This window comes from Schistocerca cancellata, chromosome 12 (genome assembly GCF_023864275.1).
Source record: "Schistocerca cancellata isolate TAMUIC-IGC-003103 chromosome 12, iqSchCanc2.1, whole genome shotgun sequence".
NCBI classification, from domain to species: Eukaryota; Metazoa; Arthropoda; class Insecta; order Orthoptera; family Acrididae; genus Schistocerca; species Schistocerca cancellata.
The window spans coordinates 54,845,466-54,865,897 of record NC_064637.1 but is presented as its reverse complement, the minus strand read 5'-3'; the positions used below and the strand labels follow the sequence as shown (position 1 = coordinate 54,865,897).

The window sequence follows — 20,432 nt, the reverse complement described above, 5'->3', positions numbered from 1 at the left end:
TGCTATTGCCTCAGCGATTTTCCAGTGGTCAAAACAGACTCCTAAAGAAGCCTTCGCCGCTGCCATGGAATCATGGCGTCAGCGTTGTGAAAAATGTGTACGTCTGCAGGGCGATTACGTCGAGAAGTAACGCCAGTTTCATCGATTTCGGGTGAGTAGTTAATTAGAAAAAAAATCAGAGGCCTTAGAACTTGAATGCACCTCGTATGTGTGAAACCTTGGTGCAATGTAAGAGAGGATCTTCTGGACTTAATTACATCATGTTAAATAAGTAAACACATAAAATAAATAAAAAGTTGAACTTAGACAAAAAGTCATGTGCCAAACTTATCAGCTAGTGTACTTGGTTGGACATAGATTTGGGCGCGGCAATCAGTGCAAAATTTGGAGGGGGTTTAGTAAGAAATTCGGTGCTATGGTCATAACAAATAAGTGTAGGTAATGTACTAAAGCCTGATTGGACACGGGCTCCAGCCACGTCACATGTCTTATAAGACAATGCACACATTCGTGGTGAGTTTTCTTGGGAGTAAGGTACATTTTTATGCCTCACATTTCGTCACTCACCGTGGGAGACATGCTCCATGCTTATGGAGGAGGAGATAATTGATTCTCCAGCGTCAGATTGCTCATCTAGCCGACACACTGCCGAACTGTTTACCCGTAACTGCACTACCGCAGAGTAACGACGTCATCTGACCATTGCGAGAGATAACGGAATTGTGGTGAGGTACGTATATGAAGCTTTTATAGCAGAAGCGTTCACTTTAGCCGTGATTAGACGTCGCTGACATTACCACCAGAAAGATCCTCTCCAGCTGCTGGACAAGCAACAGACAGACACGAGCACACTTAAACTATGATCAGAACCAATTTACGATTGGTTCCATTCGGCCCCTAGACGAGGCAAACGTAAACTATGATCAGAACCAATTTACGATTGGTTCCATTCGGCCCCTAGACGAGGCAAACGTAAACTATGATCAGAACCAACTTAAGATTGGTTCCATCCGGCCCCTAGACGAGTTGGAAGCGGACTGGTGCACACTGACACTGCGAGACGCCTATAACAGTTTCCACAACGAAACTTTGTCCCGAAACCTGGCAGAAATCCAGAGTGAACCTGGTCGTATGTAAAGTATGTTAGCGGCAAGAAACAATCAATGCCTTCTCTGCGCGATAACAATGGAGATACTATCGAAGACAGTGCTGCGAAAGCAGATTTACTAAACACAGCCTTCCGAAATGCCTTCACAAAAGAAGACGAAGTAAATACTCCAGAATTCGAATCGAGAACAGCTGCCAACATGAGTAACGTAGAAGTAAATATCCTCGGAGTAGTGAAGCAGTTCAAATCACTTAATAAAAGCAAGTCTTCTGGTCCAGACTGTATACCAATTAGGTTCCGTTCGAAGTATGCTCATCCATTAGCTCCATACTTAACAATCATATACAACCGTTCGCTCGACGATTGGAAAGAAAGGTAGTAGGAGTAATCCACTAAATTACAGGCCCATATCGATAACGTCGATATGCAGCAGGATTTTAGAACATATATTGTGGTCGAACATTATGAATTACCTCGAAGGAAGCGGTCTATTGACACACAGTCAACATGGGTTTAGAAAACATCGTTCCTGTGAAACACAACTAGCCCTTTATTCACATGAAGTGCTGAGTGCCATTGACAAGGGATTTCAGATCGATTCCGTATTCCTAGAATTCCGGAACGCTTTTGACACTGTACCACACAAGCGGCTTGTAGTGCAATAGCGTGCTTATGGAATATCGTCTCAGTTATGTGATGGATTTGCGATTTCCTGTCAGAGAGGTCACAGTTCGTAGTAATTGACGGAAAGTCATCGAGTAAAACAGAAGTGATTTCAGGCGTTCCCCAAGGTAGTGTTTTAGGCTCTTTGCTGTTCCTTATCTACATAAACGATTTGGGAGACAATCTGAGCAGCCGTCTTCGGTTGTTTGCAGATGACGCTGTCGTTTATCGACTAATAAAGTCATCAGAAGATCAAAACAAACTGAAAAACGATTTAGAAAAAATAGCTGAATGGTGCGAAAAGTGGCAGTTGACCCTAAATAACGAAAAGTGTGAGGTCATCCACATGAGTACTAAAAGGAACTCGTTAAACTTCGGTCTAATCTAAAAGCCGTAAATCCAAATAAATACCTAGGTATTACAATTACGAACAACTTAAATTGGAAAGAATACATAGAAAATGTTGTGAGGAAGGCTAACCAAAGGCTGCATTTTATTGGCAGGACACTTAGAAAAAGTAACAGTTCTACTAAGGAGACTGCCTACACTACGCTTGTCTGTCCTCTTTTAGAATAATGCTGCGCGGTGTGGGATCCTTACCAGGTAGGACTGACGGAGTACATCGAAAAACTTCAAAGTAATGTTCAAATCTGTGTGAAATCTTATGGGACTTAACTGCTAAGGTCATCAGTCCCTAAGCTTACACACTACTTAAACTAAATTATCCTAAGGACAAACACACACACCCATGCCCGAGGGAGGACTCGAACCTCCGCCAGGATCAGCCGCACAGTCCATCACTGCAGCGCCTGAGACCGCTCGGCTAATCCCACGCGGCAGTTCCAAGAAAGGCAGCACGTTTTGTATTATCGCGAAATATGGGAGAGAGTGTCATAGAAATGACGCAGGATTCGGGCTTGAAATCATTAAAAGGTGTTTTACGTTGCGACGGAATCTTCTCACGAAATTCCAATCACCAACCAAAAATATTTTGTTGACACCGACCTACATAGGGCGGAATGATCACCACGATAAAATAAGGGAAATCAGTGCTCGTACGGGAAGGTATAGGTGTTCATTCTTTCCGCGCGCTATTGAGATTGGGATAATAGAGAATTGTGAAGGTGGTTCTATGAACCCTCTGCCAGGCACTTAAATGTGATTTGCGAGTACCCATGTAGATGTAGATGTAGGCTTTGGTCAGATTTGGCTGATTGTCGTTACCAGTAGCTATGGTGTGTCTGGGAAGTAGGATCGAATATTAAAGTGCTATACAACACACAAAATTTATTGAAATGTAACTTTTTTTTTAGAAACACATTACGTAACTTCTCCCATTTATGTACGAAAAATTACATCCTCCGTGTGACCATCCAAGGCCGCGCGGCAAGGAGCAGTGCGTTCGTTGAAGTTCTCGGTGAAGTGTTCACAAACACCTGGCGGGACGCCGTTAATAACCCTTTCAATTTCATTCTTCAGCTGGTTTCTTTAATTAGGTTTTTGATTTCACAAATCCCCAGCAAAGAAAGGTCACAGTGCGTAAGCTCGCATGATCTGGCGGGCCATTCCTGGGTTTTCACGCAAAAGAGATAATTTTTTGAGGAAACTTTTCATTCAGCAGAGCAATAGTTTCACGTGATGCGTGACATATGGAACCATCTTATTGAAACCAAATATCGTCATTTTCGAAAAAGTACGCGCTGATCAATCCTCCTGCCCAGAACCCACACCACACAGTCGTACGTTGTGGACGCATCTCGTCTTCTACAGTCTCACGAGGATTTTCGTTACCCCAACTTCTGCAGTTCTGCTTACTGAGGTACCCACTTAGGTAAAGGTTCGCCTCGTCTGAGAAAATTATTCTTTTTGTGAAGTTCTGATTCTCCGTTTGTCGAGCCAAGACCCGCTGAGCAAATCGATATCTCTTTCCGTGATCTGCAGGCTTCAACTGTTGTGTAAGTTGAATCTTATGCACGTGCATTTTCAGATCTTTTGAAAAGGATTTCGCGCAGCGAACTTGTTGATAAATTCAGTCGTTGAGCTAGGCCACGAACTGATTTTCTGCGACTTACTGCCGCATTACAATGTCATCGGCGAACCTCGATGTTACAAAATAGAAGTGATGTTGTTATTCAATGGAAAGTTGGAAATTGAGATTTAGCTTACTGTTTTATCAATCACAATTGGCGTAAGAATCATGGATTGACCATTGTCATAAAATATTGCATTATGAGATGTGATTAGTTTTTACTTGCAGTTTCGCGTGGCTTGAGGCAGTCACAACTAGCGTGCTATTGATTAAGAAATCGCGTTATCGTCTTTCTAATTACTTCATGATCGTAGGTACGATCATACCCGGTTGTGAAGTTATTGTTATGACAAAACAATTTCCTAAGGGACCAGACAGTTCTTAAGGGCGCAAAAACAACTGTAACATCACACAAAAGGGAAATTCAATATTAAAGCTGATGCAAGAAGACCATAAAACAGTTTTCTTTTTACCAATGTAACACGCACATTGGACTGCTGATCTTGGTGTCTGTAATATTAGCAAAATGCATAATTAAAATGAAAACAATAGTGAGGAGATAATAGAAATGAGCACTGCTAAATGATTCAGTATTCCCAGAACAAATATTTATTATAACTAAAACATATATCGTATCTTAAGCTTAATACTACAATGACGGTAGATTTTTATGTCCGTATCATGTCCATTGAGCGCTCTTTTATACAGCCATTGTCTTCTTTGAGTCGCTCGTGCGTCGTCACGGTAAGTTATAACAGTTCTTTACACTTCACTCAAACTTAGACATAACACGTTTATATACATTTAGTAAAAATTAGATCAGACTACCACAAATCTGCGTCCGTCTTACTCGAGAAAAACAGTACAAGTCTTTTTAGCGCTCAAGGCTTCATTTGTTCTCCAGCGAACAAAATAGTGAAGGATCGCATATCTATCCGTATTTTTCTGTTTATATTGCCGCCCAAAGACGACGAATTACATTATTTAGAAAATTCCACCGTCGCTATGCGACGCCTTATTACAAATTAATCATTATTTATAAACAAGTATACCAGTAAATAGTTTGGACAAGAAGAGAATAGAAGCTTTCGAAATGTGGTGCTACAGAAGAATGCTGAAGATTAGATGGGTAGATCACATAACTAATGAGGAAGTATTGAATAGGATTGGGGAGAAGAGAAGTTTGTGGCACAACTTGACCAGAAGAAGGGATCGGTTGGTAGGACATGTTCTGAGGCATCAAGGGATCACCAATTTAGTATTGGAGGGCAGCGTGGAGGGTAAAAATTGTAGGGGGAGACCAAGAGATGAATACACTAAGCAGATTCAGAAGGATGTAGGTTGCAGTAGGTACTGGGAGATGAAGAAGCTTGCACAGGATAGAGTAGCATGGAGAGCTGCATCAAACCAGTCTCAGGACTGAAGACAACAACAACAACAACTGTCGCATTGTCACGCGCGACAGCAATGTTTTCTTGTGTCCGAACAGAACGCGGTCGTCCGGTTTTCAAACAGAACTCGTGGTTTCAAAATTCCGGATCAACTTCAGAACTGATGATTCGGTTGGAGTAGCATTACGTCCGAGTGTCACGCAATTCACGAACGGTTGCCGTGGGACTTTCACTGTTTTTCCAGCAACTTTTATCACTTGGATACGTTGCTCGGTTGTCATATGCTCCTTGACGAAAATAAAGGTCAAACAACAATGCCCGCCACACAAAAGCTATCAGGCTACTAGGATTGAAAACATAAAAGAACCACTTTATTTTGTAAATGTCAATAAACTTCACCAGCAGCCGCATACTGTAAAAAATGTTGTTTTGTTCTGAAAGCAACCATTTTCGGCATTCCATTTTGCCATCTTCAGGCCCCGCACGCTTTTATCCAAATAAACGAACTTGTATAGCGCTCCAAATCACTGGGTATCGTGAATTCCAATCGTTATACAACTGCTTCATAGGAAGACAGACACAGAATTTCCCCTCCAGCTCCTCGACAAAGACGTGGCTGTAGTATCAACCACTACAGTTGACAACCAGCTGATGTTAAGCGGCTGAAATATTTTCTGCGACCTCAGAACAAGTGGACAGTCACGTCTTCGTATGAAGCAATTGTATAACGATTGGAATTCACGATATCCAGTGATTTATGGCGCGTGAAGTTCGGCGGCATGAGTAACAAGACTTCTGGTCAGGTGAATACAGGGTTGTAAATACAAAATCAAGTAGGTGTAATGCAGGAGTAGGTATAATAATGAATATTAAATAGGAATGTGGGTAACAGCACAGTGAACGCATTATAGTAGAACATACATACGTAGCCCACGCCTACCTCAGTAGTACAAATTTATATGCCAACTAGCTCTGCAGATGACGAAGAAATTGAAGAAATGTATGATGAGATAAAAGAAATTACCAGATAGTGAAGGGAGACGATAATTTAATAGTCATGAGTGACTGGAATTCGATAGTAGGAAAAGGAAGAGAAGGAAACGTAGTAGGTGAATGTTGAATGGGGGTAAGGATTGAAAGAGGAAACCGCCTGGTAGAATTTTGCACAGAGCATAACTTAACCATAGCTAACACTTGGTTCAGGAATCATAAAAGAAGGTTGTATACATGGAAGAATCCTGGAAATACTAGAAGGTATCAGATAGATTATATAATGGTAAGACAGAGATTTGGGAAACAGGTTTTAAATTGTAAGACATTTTCAGGGGCCGATGTGGGCTCTAAGCACAATCTATTGGTCATGAACTGCAGATAAAAACTTAAGAAATTGCAAAGAGGTGGGAATTTGAGGAGATGGGACCTGGATGAACAGACAGAACCAGAGGTTGTACAGAGTTTCAGGGAGAGCATTAGGGAACGATTGACAAGAATGGGGGAAAGAAATACAGTAGAAGAAGAATGGGTAGCTCTGGGGGATGAAGTAGTGAAGGCAGCAGAGGATCCAGTAGGTAAAAAGACGAGGGCTACTAGAAATCCTTGGATAACAGAAGAGATATTGAACTTAATTGATGAAAGGAGAAAATATGAAAATGCAGTAAATGAAGCAGGCAAAAAGGAATACAAACGTCTCAAAAATGAGATTGACAGGAAGTGCAAAATGGCTAAGCAGGCATGGCTACAGGAAAAATGTAACGATGTAGAGGCTTATCTCCCTAGGGGTAATATAGATACTGCCTACAGGAAAATTAAAGAGACCTTTGAAGAAAAGAGAAGCACTTGCACGAATATCAGGAGCTCAGATGGAAACCCAGTTCTAAGCAAATAAGGAAAAGCAGGAAGGTGGAAGGCGTATATAGAGGGTCTATACGAGGGCGGTGTTCTTGAGGACAATATTATAGAAATGGAAGAGAATGTAGAGCAAGGTGAAATAGGAGATACGATACCGCTTGAAGAGTTTGACAGAGCACTGAAAGACCTAAGACGAAACAGGGCCCCGGGAGTAGACAACATCCCATTAGAACTACTGATAGCCTTGAGAGAGCCAGGCCTCACAAAAGTCTACCATCTGGTGAGCAAAATGTATGAGACAGGCAAAATACCCTCAGACGTCAAGAAGAATATAATAATTCCAATCCCAAAGAAAGCAGGTGTTGACAGATGTGAAAATTGCCGAACTATCAGTTTAATAAGCTGCAAAATATTAAAACGAATTCTTTAAAGACGAATTGAAAGACTGGTAGAAGCCGACCTAGGGGAAGATCAGTTTGGGTTCCGTAGAAATGATGGAACACGTGAGGTAATACAGACCGTACTACTTATGTTAGAAAATAGATTAAGGAAAGGCAAACCTACGTTTCTAACATTTGTGGACTTAGAGATAGCTTTTGACAACGTTTGCTGGAATACTCTCTTTCAAATTATGAAGTTGGCAGGGGTAAAATATGGGGTGCGAAAGGCTATTTACAATTTGTACAGAAACCAGACGGCAGTTATAAGAGTCGAGGGGCACGAAAGCAAAGTAGTGGTTGGGAAGGGAGTGGGACAGGGTTGTAGCCTATCCCCGATGTTATTCTATCTGTATTTTGAGCAAGCAGTAAAGGAAACAAACGAAAAATTAGGAGTAGGAATTAAAATCCAAGGAGAAGAAATAAAAACATTGCGGTTCGCTGATGACGTTGTAATTCTGTCAGACACAGCAAAGGACCCGGAAGAGGAGTTGAACGGAATGAACTGTGTCTTGAAAAGAGGATATAAGATGAAAATCAACAAAAGCAAAACGAGGATAATGGAATGTAGTCGAATTAAATCGGGTGATGCTGCGGGACTAGATTAGGAGATGAGACGCTTAAAGTAGTAAATGAGTTTTGCTATTTGGGGCAAAAACTGCCACAGCGTCTACAAAAATGCATCGACAGAAATGGTTATAATGTCGAAAGATAGCTAAAGGTTCAAGCTGTAAAGTGATGTAAACCACTGTAGAAATAAACAGGTCTATGTACTTATATAAAAAATAGACCTTACTTTTGGGATTACCCTCTTTGTCCATGCGCTGGGACCACAAATAACGCTGACGGGTACTATGAGACACTGGAAAGACCAAACGGGCAATTCAGAACCGGAGATGTTGAGCAAGGGCGTACACATTCTCCATGACAACGCTCGCCCACACATCGCTCGGCAAACCGTTGCTCTCTTGCAACCGTTTCAGTGGAACATAATCACCCACCCACCCTACAGTCCTGACCTGATGCCCAGTGACTATCACCTGTTCCCTAGGTTAAAAGAACATTTTGCAGGAAAGCGATTCAGCTCCGACGATGAAGTGAAGGAAGAAGTTCATAACTTTCTGAACAGCATAGCGGCGAGCTAGTATGACATAGGTCTACAAAAACTGCAACAGAGTCTACAAAAATGCATCGACAGAAATTGTGAGTATGTCGAAAAATAGCTAAATGATCAAGCTGTAGAGTGATGTAAGCTATTGTAGAAATAAAGAGGTCTATGTACTTGTAACAGAATAGGAGACCTTACTTTTGGGATTACCCTCTTATTAACCCCAATAGTTGACAACCAGCTGATGTTTAGCGTCTGAGATACCTTCTGCAACCCCAAAACAAGTGGACATGCGTTTCAGCGGGGACTGCAGCCTCGATGACGACTGATGGTACTCACTTGACAAGTGGCCGATACTACGCAGCTGAAGAAACCCCTACAGGCCCCTGAATAACTGGGCAGCAGATCCAGACTGTGCTGTAACAATAACTGACAGATGGTACTCATTTGACAGGTCTTCTCCCAAAATGTGGACTAACAGGTAGCAGGCCTGGACTGTACATCTGTGGCGAGGGACTGGGACGACGGGGAGGCACGTACCTGGAAGGTCCTCTCCAGGCCCTGGACGAGCAGGTAGCAGTCCTGGAGCGCGCTGGAGCCGGGCCACCTGCGCACGGGCTCCCTGGCCAGCACGTAGTGGCTGTCGATCTCCTTGCCGCCCACCGACACCAGCTCGGCCTGCAGCGTGATGAGGTCGCTGTCGGCGAGGATGGCCGGGACGACGAACGCCGCCTCGCCGGACGTGATCTCCAGGTCCTGGCTGTAGATGGCCGTCGTGTTGTCGTACACCTTCACCCGCACGCGCACCACCTTCTCCGTGCTCACCGACTCCACCTGCGCCACATCAGACAGCCCCGCTGAGGGATTTCCCCCACACCTCTACCATTATACAGTGCAATGCCGGCTCGTAAGTATACATTCTAGGGGTGTTAACCATGGGACTGTTAACAGAATGAGATTTTCACTCTGCAGCGGAGTGTGCGCTGATATGAAACTTCCTGGCAGATTAAAACTGTGTGCCTGACCGAGACTCGAACTCGGGACCTTTGCCTTTCGCGGGAAAGTGCTCTACCATTTGAGCTACCGAAGCACGACTCACGCCCGGTGCTCACAGCTTTACTTCTGCCAGTATCTCGTCTCCTACCTTCCAAGCTTTACAGGAGCTCTCCTGCGAAACTTGCAGAACTAGCACTCCTGAAAGAAAGGATATAGCGGAGACATGGCTTAGCCACAGGCTGGGGGATGTTTCCAGAATGAGATTTTCACTCTGCAGCGGAGTGTGCGCTGATATGAATCTCATTCTGGAAACATCCCCCAGGCTGTGGCTAAGCCTTGTCTCCGCTATATCCTTTCTTTCAGGAGTGCTAGTTCTGCAAGTTTCGCAGGAGAGCTTCTGTAAAGTTTGGAAGGTAGGAGACGAGATACTGGTAGAAGTAAAGCTGTGAGTACCGGGCGTGAGTCGTGCTTCGGTAGCTCAGATGGTAGAGCACTTGCCCACGAAAGGCAAAGGTCCCGAGTTCGAGTCTCGGTCGGGCACACAATTTTAATCTGCCATGAAGTTTCATGGGACTGTTAAGTTACATTGAGGTGCCAAAGAAACTGCTACAGGCATGCGTATCCAGACACAGACGTATGTAAACAGTGTAAGTAGGCCAAAAACACATTTCCCTTCACAGGAATTGCATACAGAATTTTCTTTTCAAGTACTTGGTAATTTCTTTTGTAGAATAATTTGTGGTGCACCACTTTAATTACATAGACATTAAGATGTGAATAGACATTTCCCTTATCTGCATTGTTGTCTTTAGTGTACTATTTTTTCTGCTTGAGCTTTGTCATGCTTAGGTATAAGTTATAGCATTTACTGCTGCTATTTGCCAGGCATAGTGCTACTAAATTTCACTTTGTATTACTCTGTTAAGCTAGTTTTACTACTGATTTATTTTTCTTGTTGCTGCACATTGGCTCATATTAGTTGTAATGTTGCATTGCTTGGTAATTTAGATTTACTGTAGCTTGCTTTGCAATTTTCCATTTTTTTTGTCATTGCTGTTTGTGTTAATTGTTTTGTGCTGCTGCATTGCCTCGTCCCTTAGTTTAGCATCTGAGCTCAGTAGATTTAAGTTAGCTTAAGAGGGGGTAGACTATATAAGAAACTAACTATGATGAATTGGAAGAAATGCATTGAGAAGCTATAAGAAAATGGTGTGGCCAAAAAAAGAATTTTGAAAGAGGATATGAACAAAAAAAGTAGGGTTTAGGGACAACAGGTTTATGTGGGATTTTCTTGGAAATAAATGTTGAGGTAAGACAATGGTAAATAAATAATGAGGTAAGAAATGTGTGAACAGAATACAGAAAACATGCTTGGATAGAATTTTTTGGCTGGAGCAAATGTCGAAATAAGAGGAACGATCTATGGAATGAAGTTTTGGGTTGGACTGTAGTACCAAATGTTACACTGAAAACAAACCCTGTCCTCTCCTTTTGTATTATCCCACTATGTGTTTGTGTACCCTTGCGTATTTGTTTTCTTCCTGTCTCTGTTTAGTTTCATAGAATTTTTTCTTCTTCTAATACTAAGCTACATTCACTATGATGAGGAATACTGTTCTCCTCGAATATAATTGGCATTAATAATATGTTATTTACTTTGTAAAGGTGTTTAGACATTATTTATGTGTTCTGTTTTGTTGCTCATGTGTGAAGTTGATGTTTCAAAAGTTATTCTGATCTTTTATGTATTTACTTATCTCATAATTCCTGTAACACTGATGTATATGTTTATTTCTATTATTTTGTAAAGCCTGTATTACTACAAATGTTATCTGTATTGTTATGTTCTTTAATGATGTATTTTGTACCTTTGTTATTGTATTCTTATGTTATAAAATTGTAATTGACAGCAGTTCATCAAATTAAGTAACTTGTAAGTTACATTTCACTGCACACGTTTCTGTTGGTGATACTATATGGACAATATGTGAGAAGTAGGGACTGTTAGTGTTTGCACGTGTGTTAATAATTTTGCAAGGGACTGGATAACAGCATTGCTGGTTCTAAGGACAATTCCAAAAACTTTGTGAGTGCACAAGTAGTGGTTATGGACTTGCTATATTATCTGCAAGACTCTTCAATGGTGATTGTGCACCTGCACAGTCACAACAGATGGCTGCTGGCCATCTCTACAAGGACTACAGTGGATCTGCATCTTTGATGACCCAACAATACCATTATTTATACAAGGACTACAGTGGGTCTACACCTTTGATGACCCACCAGTACCATTATTTCTACAAGGACTGCAGTGGGTCTTGACCTCTGGTGGTCCACCAATACCATAATCTCTACCAGGACTACAGTGGGTCTACCCTGTGATGACCTACCTACCAATATTCATCAACTTCGACTGACTCTGCGGTGGGTTTGCTCTGTTGTGGCTCATTACCTGTCTGCATGTCAAGAGTCAGCACTGTCTTTCCGTTGGAAGGACAACACTACTTCTTCAAGACTGCATGGAACTCCACTACTTCTGTGTGCAATTTCTTTTACTAATGAGACTTTGTGAAAAAAAACTGTCATTACTATTATGATGAATGATCAGGACTGTCTTTATGGACTGTGAGAAACTTTTAGCTTCTGATCAACATCGTATTAATAAATGTGTGCATTTGATATTTTTCTTACTGTAATTATGAAAAATTTTTTCAAATCTGTATTGACCAGTGCCCAAAACAATTTGTAAAATTTTTTGTGGGGAGCATGGGGGCTATGTATGTAGGCTGTTTATATTTTCTTATGGGCAACGTTACGTAGCGCTCTGTATGAAAATCACTGGCTGTGCTGTGTGCAGTCTGTGGCTAGTTTGCATTGTTGTCTGCCATTGTAGTGTTGGGCAGCTGGATGTGAACAGCGCGTAGCGTTGCGCAGTTGGAGGTGAGCCGCCAGCAGTGGTGGATGTGGGAAATGAGATGGCGGATTTTTGAGTACATACTGGATATTATGAGCTACTATATATATTATGACTGTTAAGGTAAATACATTGTTTGTTCTCTATTATCATCTTTCAATTGCTAACTATGCCTATCAGTAGTTAGTGCCTTCTGTAGTTTGAATCTTTTATTTAGCTGGCAATAGTGGCGCTCGCTGTATTGCAGTAGTTCCAGTAACGAAGATTTTTGATGAGGTAAGTGATTTGTGAAACGTACAGGTTAATGTTAGTCAGGGCCATTCCTTTGTAGGGATTTTTGAAAGTCAGATTGCGTTGCGCTAAAAATATTGTGTGTCAGGTTAAGCACAGTCGTGTATAATTTTTCTAAGGGGACGTTTCAATACCATGGCCCACACGTTCACCGGATCTGACGTCCCCGGATTTCTTTCTGTGGGGATAGTTGAAGGATATTTGCTATCGTGATCCAGCGACAGCGCCTGACAACATACGTCAGCGCATTGATGATGATGTTTGGTTTGTGGGGCGCTCAACTGCGTGGTTATCAGCGCCCGAACGTCAGCGCATTGTCAATGCATGTGCGAACATTACGGAAGGCGAACTACTCGCTGTTGAGAGGAATATCGTTACACGTATTGCCAAATGCATTGAGATTGACGGACAGCATTTTGAGCATTTATTACATTAATGTGGTATTTACAGGTACTCACGATGTAACAGCATGCGTTCTCACAAATGGTAAGTTCATAAAGGTACATGTATCACATTAGAACAACCGAAATAAAATGTTCAAACGTACGTACGTTCTGTATTTTAATTTAAAAAACCTACCTGTTACCAACTGTTCGTCTAAAATCGTGAGCCATATGTTTGTGACTATTACAGCGCCATCTATCGCAAAGCGAAAAAAGTGCTCCAAATAAAACATTCATTACCTACTACACGAATATGTAATAAAAACAGGGGGTTCCTATTTAAAAAAAAAACGCAGTTCATATTCGTTTGACCTATGGCAGCGCCATCTACCGGGCCAACCATAGCGCCATCTGGTTTCCCGCTTCAAGCCAGACGAGTTTCGTTCTTTGTAGTTTTTTTGTTTGACGCTTATTTCATGAGATATTTGCCCCGGTCACGATCAATGGAGCACCCTGTATAAGACAACAAGGTCTGGCGCAGTTAGATCGGTTACTGCTGCTACAATGGCATGTTTATCGAGATTTAGGTGAGTTTGAACGGGATGTCATAGATGGCGCACGAGTGCTGGGACACAGAATCACCAAGACAGCGACGGACTCGACATTTTCCAGTACGACCACTTCAAGACTGTACCGTGAATATCAGGAACCCGGTAAAACATTAAACCCTCGAGATCGCTGCTGCCGGAAAAGAGATCCTGCAAGAACGGGATGAACGACGACTGAAGAGAATCGTTCAACGTGACAGAAGTGCAATCCTAACGCAAAACTACTGCAGATTTCAATGCTGGGCCATCAACAAGTGTCAGCGTGCGAACCGTTCAACGAAACGATACTGGCTTTCGGACCTGAAGGCCCACTCGTGTACTCCTGATGACTGCACGACACAAAGCTTCACGCCTCGCCTGGGCCCGTCATCACCGACATTGCACTGTTGATGACTGGAAACATGTTGCTTGGTCGGACAAGTCTCGCTTAAAATTGTATCGAGCGGATGGACGTGTACGGGTATGGAGACAATCTCTTGACTCCATGGACCCTGCATGTAAGCCAGGGACTGTTCAAGCTTTTGGAGGCTCTGTAATGGTGTGGGGCGTGTGCAGTTGGAGTGATTAGGGACCCCTGACACGTCTAGATACAACTCTAACACGTTAAACGTACAGGGCTATTACAAATGATTGAAGCGATCATAAATTCACTGTAGCTCCATTCATTGACATATGGTCACGACAAACTACAGATACGTAGAAAAACTCATAAAGTTTTGTTCGGCTGAAGCCGCACTTCAGGTTTCTGCCGTCAGAGCGCTCGAGAGCGCAGTGAGACAAAATGGCGACAGGAGCCGAGAAAGCGTATGTCGTGCTTGAAATGCACTCACATCAGTCAGTCACAACAGTGCAACGACACTTCAGGACGAAGTTCAACAAAGATCCACCAACTGCTAACTCCATTCGGCGATGGTATGCGCAGTTTAAAGCTTCTGGATGCGTCTGTAAGGGGAAATCAACAGGTCGGCCTGCAGTGAGCGAAGAAACTGTTGAACGCGTGCAGGCAAGTTTCACGCGTAGCCCGCGGAAAATTGGCTCATGCCACAACTGGAGACCGACAGCGCCAACTTCATCTTTCAACAGGATGGTGCTCCACCGCACTTCCATCATGATGTTCGGCATTTCTTAAACAGGAGATTGGAAAACCGAAGGATCGGTCGTGGTGGAGATCATGATCAGCAATTCATTTCATGGCCTCCTTGCTCTCCCGACTTAACCCCATGCGATTTCTTTCTGTGGGTTTATGTGAAAGATTCAGTGTTTAAACCTCCTCTACAAAGGAACGTGCCAGAACTGCGAGCTCGCATCTACGATGCTTTCGAACTCATTGATGGGGACATGCTGCGCCGAGTGTGGGAGGAACTTGATTATCGGCTTGATGTCTGCCGAATCACTAAAGGGGCACATATCGAACATTTGTGAATGCCTAAAAAAACTTTCTGAGTTTTTATATGTGTGTGCAAAGCATTCTGAAAATATCTCAGTTACTAAAGTTATTGTAGAGCTGTGAAATCGCTTCAATCATTTGTAATAACCCTGTACGTAAGCGTCCTGTCTGATCACCTGCATCCATTCATGTCCATTATGCATTGCCACGGACTTGGGAAATTCCAGCAGGACAATGCGCCACCACATACGTCCAGAATTGCTAGAGTGGCTCCAGTAATACTCTTGAGAGTTTAAACACATCCGCTGGCTACCAAATTCCGCGGACATGAACATTACTGAGCATATTTGGGTTGCCTTGCAACGTGCTGTTTAGAAGAGATCTCCAGCTGCTCGTTTGCTTCCGGATTTATGGAGGGTCGTGCAGCATTTGTTGGGTCAGTGCCCTCCATCACTGCTTCAGACATTAGTCGAGTCCATGCCACTTCTGCGTACTCATGGAGCCCCTACACGATATTAGGCGGGTGTTCCTGTTTCTTTGGCTCTCCAATGTGGAAGCACCATTTGTTATGGACTGTTCCCGAGAAAACATGGACAAACATTGATTTTTGGGTACAAAAAGTACGGATTTCGCGGTTACCACTTCTGTAATTTATGTTCACAACTGAAGTTGACGAATTTTTTTACCATGTTCTTAATATGATGATTTCGATGAACTACGAAACTTTTTTCGATATCTTTGTGCGTTAGCGAGATCAACAGGCTCAAAATATTCGTACTCAAACACGTATGGCGTGACTGTAGTTTCACTGTCGTAGTGAACAAACAGCAAGGCGATTCTGGGGTGACCATAATGGTTCTGAGGTCAGGAAACTATTTTTCCCGTCGTCACTTTTTCACCAATCAAAGCTTATGACGCGCTACCTCTGTACAAAGGGCAAGGATCAGGCTGTCTTTACCTGGATATTATTCGATGGCGACACCTGGCGGTGTAAGCACCCCGCACTCCGTCTTCAGGCCGCAAATGGCCCATCGGGACCATCCGACCGCCGTGTCATCCTCAGGTGAGGATGCGGATAGGAGGGGCATGTGGTCAGCACACCGCTCTCCCGGTCGTTAGGATGGTTTTCTGCGACCGGAGCCGCTACTATTCTGTCGAGTAGCGCCTCAATTGGCATCACGAGGCTGAGTGCACTCCGGAAAATGGCAACAGCGCATGGCGGACCGGATGGTCGCCCATCCAAGTGCCGGCCACGCCCGACAACGCTTAACTTCGGTTACCTGACGGGAACCGGTGTTTCCACGGCGGCAAGGCCGCTGCCCTGGCTGTGTAAGGTCCTTAGAAAAAGTTTTTTGTGGTGCGAAACTCATTAAGTTGCAAATGAAACACAACACTTTTTAGGTCCAAAATGATTCAAATGGCTCTGGGCACTATGGGACTTAACTTCTTAGGTTTATCAGTCCCCTAGAATATACAACTACTTAAACCTAACTAACCTAAGGACATCACACACATCCATGCCCGAGGCAGGATTCGAATCTGCGACCGTAGCAGTCACGCGGTGCCGGACTGAAGCGCCTAGAACCGCTCGGCCACAGCGGCCGGCGACGACACCTTCCCGTAGACCACAGCATCATCAGCAAACAGCCGCACATTGCCATCCACCCTATCCAAAAGATCATTTATGTAGATAGAAAACAACAGCGGACCTACCACACTTCCCTGGGGCACTCCAGATGACACCCTCACCATCGAGGACAACGTACTGGGTTCTATCACTTAAGAAGTCTTCCAGCCACTCACATACTAGGGAACCAATCCCATATGCTAGTACCTTAGTTAGGAGTCTGCAGTGGGGCACCGAGTCAAACGCTTTCCGAAATCAAAGGAGTATGGCATCCGTCTGATATGCTTCAACCATGGTTCGCAAGATATCATGTGAAATAAAGGAGAGTTGCGTTTCGGAGGAGTGACGGTTTCTAAAGCCGTGCTGATGCATGGACAGCAACTTCTCTGACTCAAGGAAATTCTTTATATTCGAACTGAGAATATGTTCGAGAATACTGCAACAATGTTAAGGATATTGGCCTGTAATTTTGAGGATCCGTCCTTCTACCCTTCTTATACAGGGTGCTACAAAAAGGTACGGCCAAACTTTCCTGAAACATTCCTCACACACAAATAAAGAAAAGATGTTAGGTGGACACGTGTCCGGAAACGCTTAATTTCCATGTTAGAGCTCATTTTAGTTTCGTCGGTATGTACTGTACTTCCTCGATTCACCGCCAGTTGGCCCAATTGAAGGGAGGTAATGTTGACTTCGGTGCTTGTGTTGACATGCGACTCATTGCTCTACAGTACTAGCATCAAGCACATCAGTACATAGCATCAACAGGTTAGTGTACGTCACTAACGTGGTTTTGCAATCAGTGCGATGTTTACAAATGCGGAGTTGGCAGATGCCCATTTGAGGTATGGATTAGCACGGGGCAATATTCGTGGCGCGGTACGTTTGTATCGAGACAGATTTCCAGAACAAAGGTGTCCCGACAGGAAGACGTTCGAAGCAATTGATCGGCGTCTTAGGGAGCACGGAACATTCCAGCCTATGACTCGCGATTGGGGAAGACCTAGAACGATGAGGACACCTGCAATGGAGGAGGCAATTCTTCGTGCAGTTGACGATAACCATAATATCAGCGTCAGAGAAGTTGCTGCTGTACAAGGTAACGTTGTCCACGTCACTGTATGGAGTGTGATACGGGAGAACCAGTTGTTTCCGTACCGTGTACAGCGTGTGCAGGTACTATCAGCAGCTGATTCGAGCCTTGACCGTAGCGGTCGCGCGGTTCCTGATTGTAGTGCCTAGAACCGCTCGTCCACTCCTGGCAGCCCTTTTTAGGATACTGCAGGCGTGGCCTAAAAGTGTTATGGAAAATTTTACTGACCTTGTTCCAAAGCTTATTTTTTTGTGACTTTGGATGTCCGTGCCAGATATTGTTGGCATAGTGCTAATGCTGGAACCTTCCTTTTATATTTGCAGGTGGTTCCGTTGTTCTGCGGTTGTTGGCACCAGCAGAAGAGTGTTCAGGAATGGAGTCTGATATGGATGCATATATAAAACAGCGCTGTCTGATTGAATTCTTCACTGCTGAAGGAATTGCTCCGACTGAAATCCATCGACGCTTGCTAAAGGTGTATGGAGATCATACAACAGACGTGAGCAATGTGACGCGATGGGTGCCGCATTTCCTAGGTGGTGGAAAGGGTGTGCAGAACAAGCCACGGCCCCATCGACTCTGCACAGCTCTCATGCCTCGCAATGAAGAGCATCTCGATCAACACATCCCTGCTGATCGGCGGATGACCACCAGAGAGTTGTGTCCAAATCTGAATGTCGGCTGTAGCGCCTTGCAAACAATGTTGGGACATCTCGGTTATGGCAACGTCTGTACGAGATGCTTACAGAAGAACAAAAAACACATCGAATGGAAATTTGTCGTTTTCTGCTGGACCAATATGAAGCTGAAGGCGACAGTTTTCTGTATAGAATCGGCACCGGAGATGTGACGTGGGGTCACCACTACGAGCGCGAATCCAATAGCCAGTCCATGCAATGGCGACATGCAAATTCTCCGTCAAAGAAGATATTCGAGACACACCCGTCTGCAGGAGAAATGATGTGCTCGGTCTTCTGGGACAGACAGAATGTGGTTATTACAGATGTCCTGGAGGCTGGAGAACCTGTCAGTTCAGCACCCTACAAGACGACACTGACTAAGCTGAAAGGCCGAATTCCCAGGGTAAGGCCAGAGAAGAAGACCAACGTGACAAGTACAGGCTCCAAACGAGTTCTGCGACTACGCAGCTCATTGCAAGATTCGGCTGAACTGTTATACGCATCCACCGTACACTCCCGATTTAGCGCCTTCGGACTTCCATCCCTTCAGGCCCCTGAAAGATGGACTGCATGGTGAACATGTTCAAGACTTCGACGCTGTTGTCAAAGATGTGAGGACGTGTTTAGCTTCAGCGGGTTCCGATTTTTACAAGCACAGTACACGGGCTCTGGCTCATAGTGGCTAAAAATGCGTAATGAACGGGGATGACTACGTGGAAAAATGACACTCTGTAAGCTGAAATACTGCTCAGTTTAGCTGTGCTGTTGTGATTTATGTATGTCCTGCAATTTCCATGAGTAAAAATAGGAGGCATTACTTTTGGAACGGCCCTCGTATAAGCAGTACATCCTGCTGTAACAGGGAAAAGAAGGGAAGCAATAGAAAAAAGGCCTGTGTCAGGGCACAAAAAGACGAATGTGCACCTGTTATAAAAAACTTTGACAGAAAAGTGGGGATGCAGCTGGATCAGTCCTCATTCTGTCTTGATTGCCAATCATGCTGGCAGGCGAACATATTTGCGCTCTTTATGTGCTAAAAGAGAGTAGCAAGGAGACAGTGATGGACAGTGGAAGGGGGAGGAGACAGTGAGAGAAAACAGTGATGGTGGGAGACAGGAAGTGAAAGTGAAAGGGGAGATGGATAAAGAAAATAGGAATGGAATGCAAGAGAGGAAATAGAGAGATGGTCAGTGAGAGACTGTGGGAGTAAAAGAGAAAGAAAGATGACTGGAGATAGAAGTAGTGGGAGCCAGAGGGGGAGAGAATATAGTGGAAATGGAAAAAAACAGATGAGATCTTTCAAAGGCCCCGGGGTGGGGTTCGGATCGTCCCAGACCCCCTACTCCCCTGAGTTGAAGTTTCATCGTCTGCTGATCAAAAGTCGGTGCAGACAATCGCTAAGGACATGTGTGGAGACGAGACAATGGTGGCTGAAAAGAAAGACGGCAGACTGTACACGAGAAAAAGAAAGGCAGTGCGAATGGGGGAGAAAAAGAATGCGACGAAGAGAATGGCGGTGGAACAGAGAGGCAGTGAAAGTGCCAGAGAAGAAGACAGCGGTAAGGAAGAGAGGGGGGAAAGATGCAGACAGCAGGAAGGGACACTGGAAGGAAAAGGAGAGGGAAGTAGAGAGAGTGGGGCAATGAGAGGGACATGCTGAATATGAAGGCTTCATTACAAAGGGAGGATGGCTATAAGTATTAAGAAAGTTCCGTGTTAAAAAGAGCACCACTATGTTCGCATGTCGAAATTTTCGGTCAGAAAGGCAGAATAAGTATTGTGCCAGCTGATTCCCCACTTTTTTAATTATTAATTTTTTTAAATTTTACACGTCTATTTCAGTAGGCCAAATTGAGGAGCAAATCTGCA

General features: G+C 43.8%; 1 protein-coding gene across 1 annotated transcript in view; it reads right to left on the bottom strand.

The window, feature by feature from the left end:
* LOC126109449 (C3 and PZP-like alpha-2-macroglobulin domain-containing protein 8) overlaps positions 1-20,432 on the bottom strand; it is a 968,006-nt gene that overhangs the window by 332,778 nt on the left and 614,796 nt on the right. Inside the window, exon 8 of the mRNA XM_049914479.1 lies at positions 9,125-9,418. Coding sequence (XP_049770436.1) covers positions 9,125-9,418 — 294 coding nt within the window. The remainder of the gene's footprint in view (positions 1-9,124; positions 9,419-20,432) is intronic.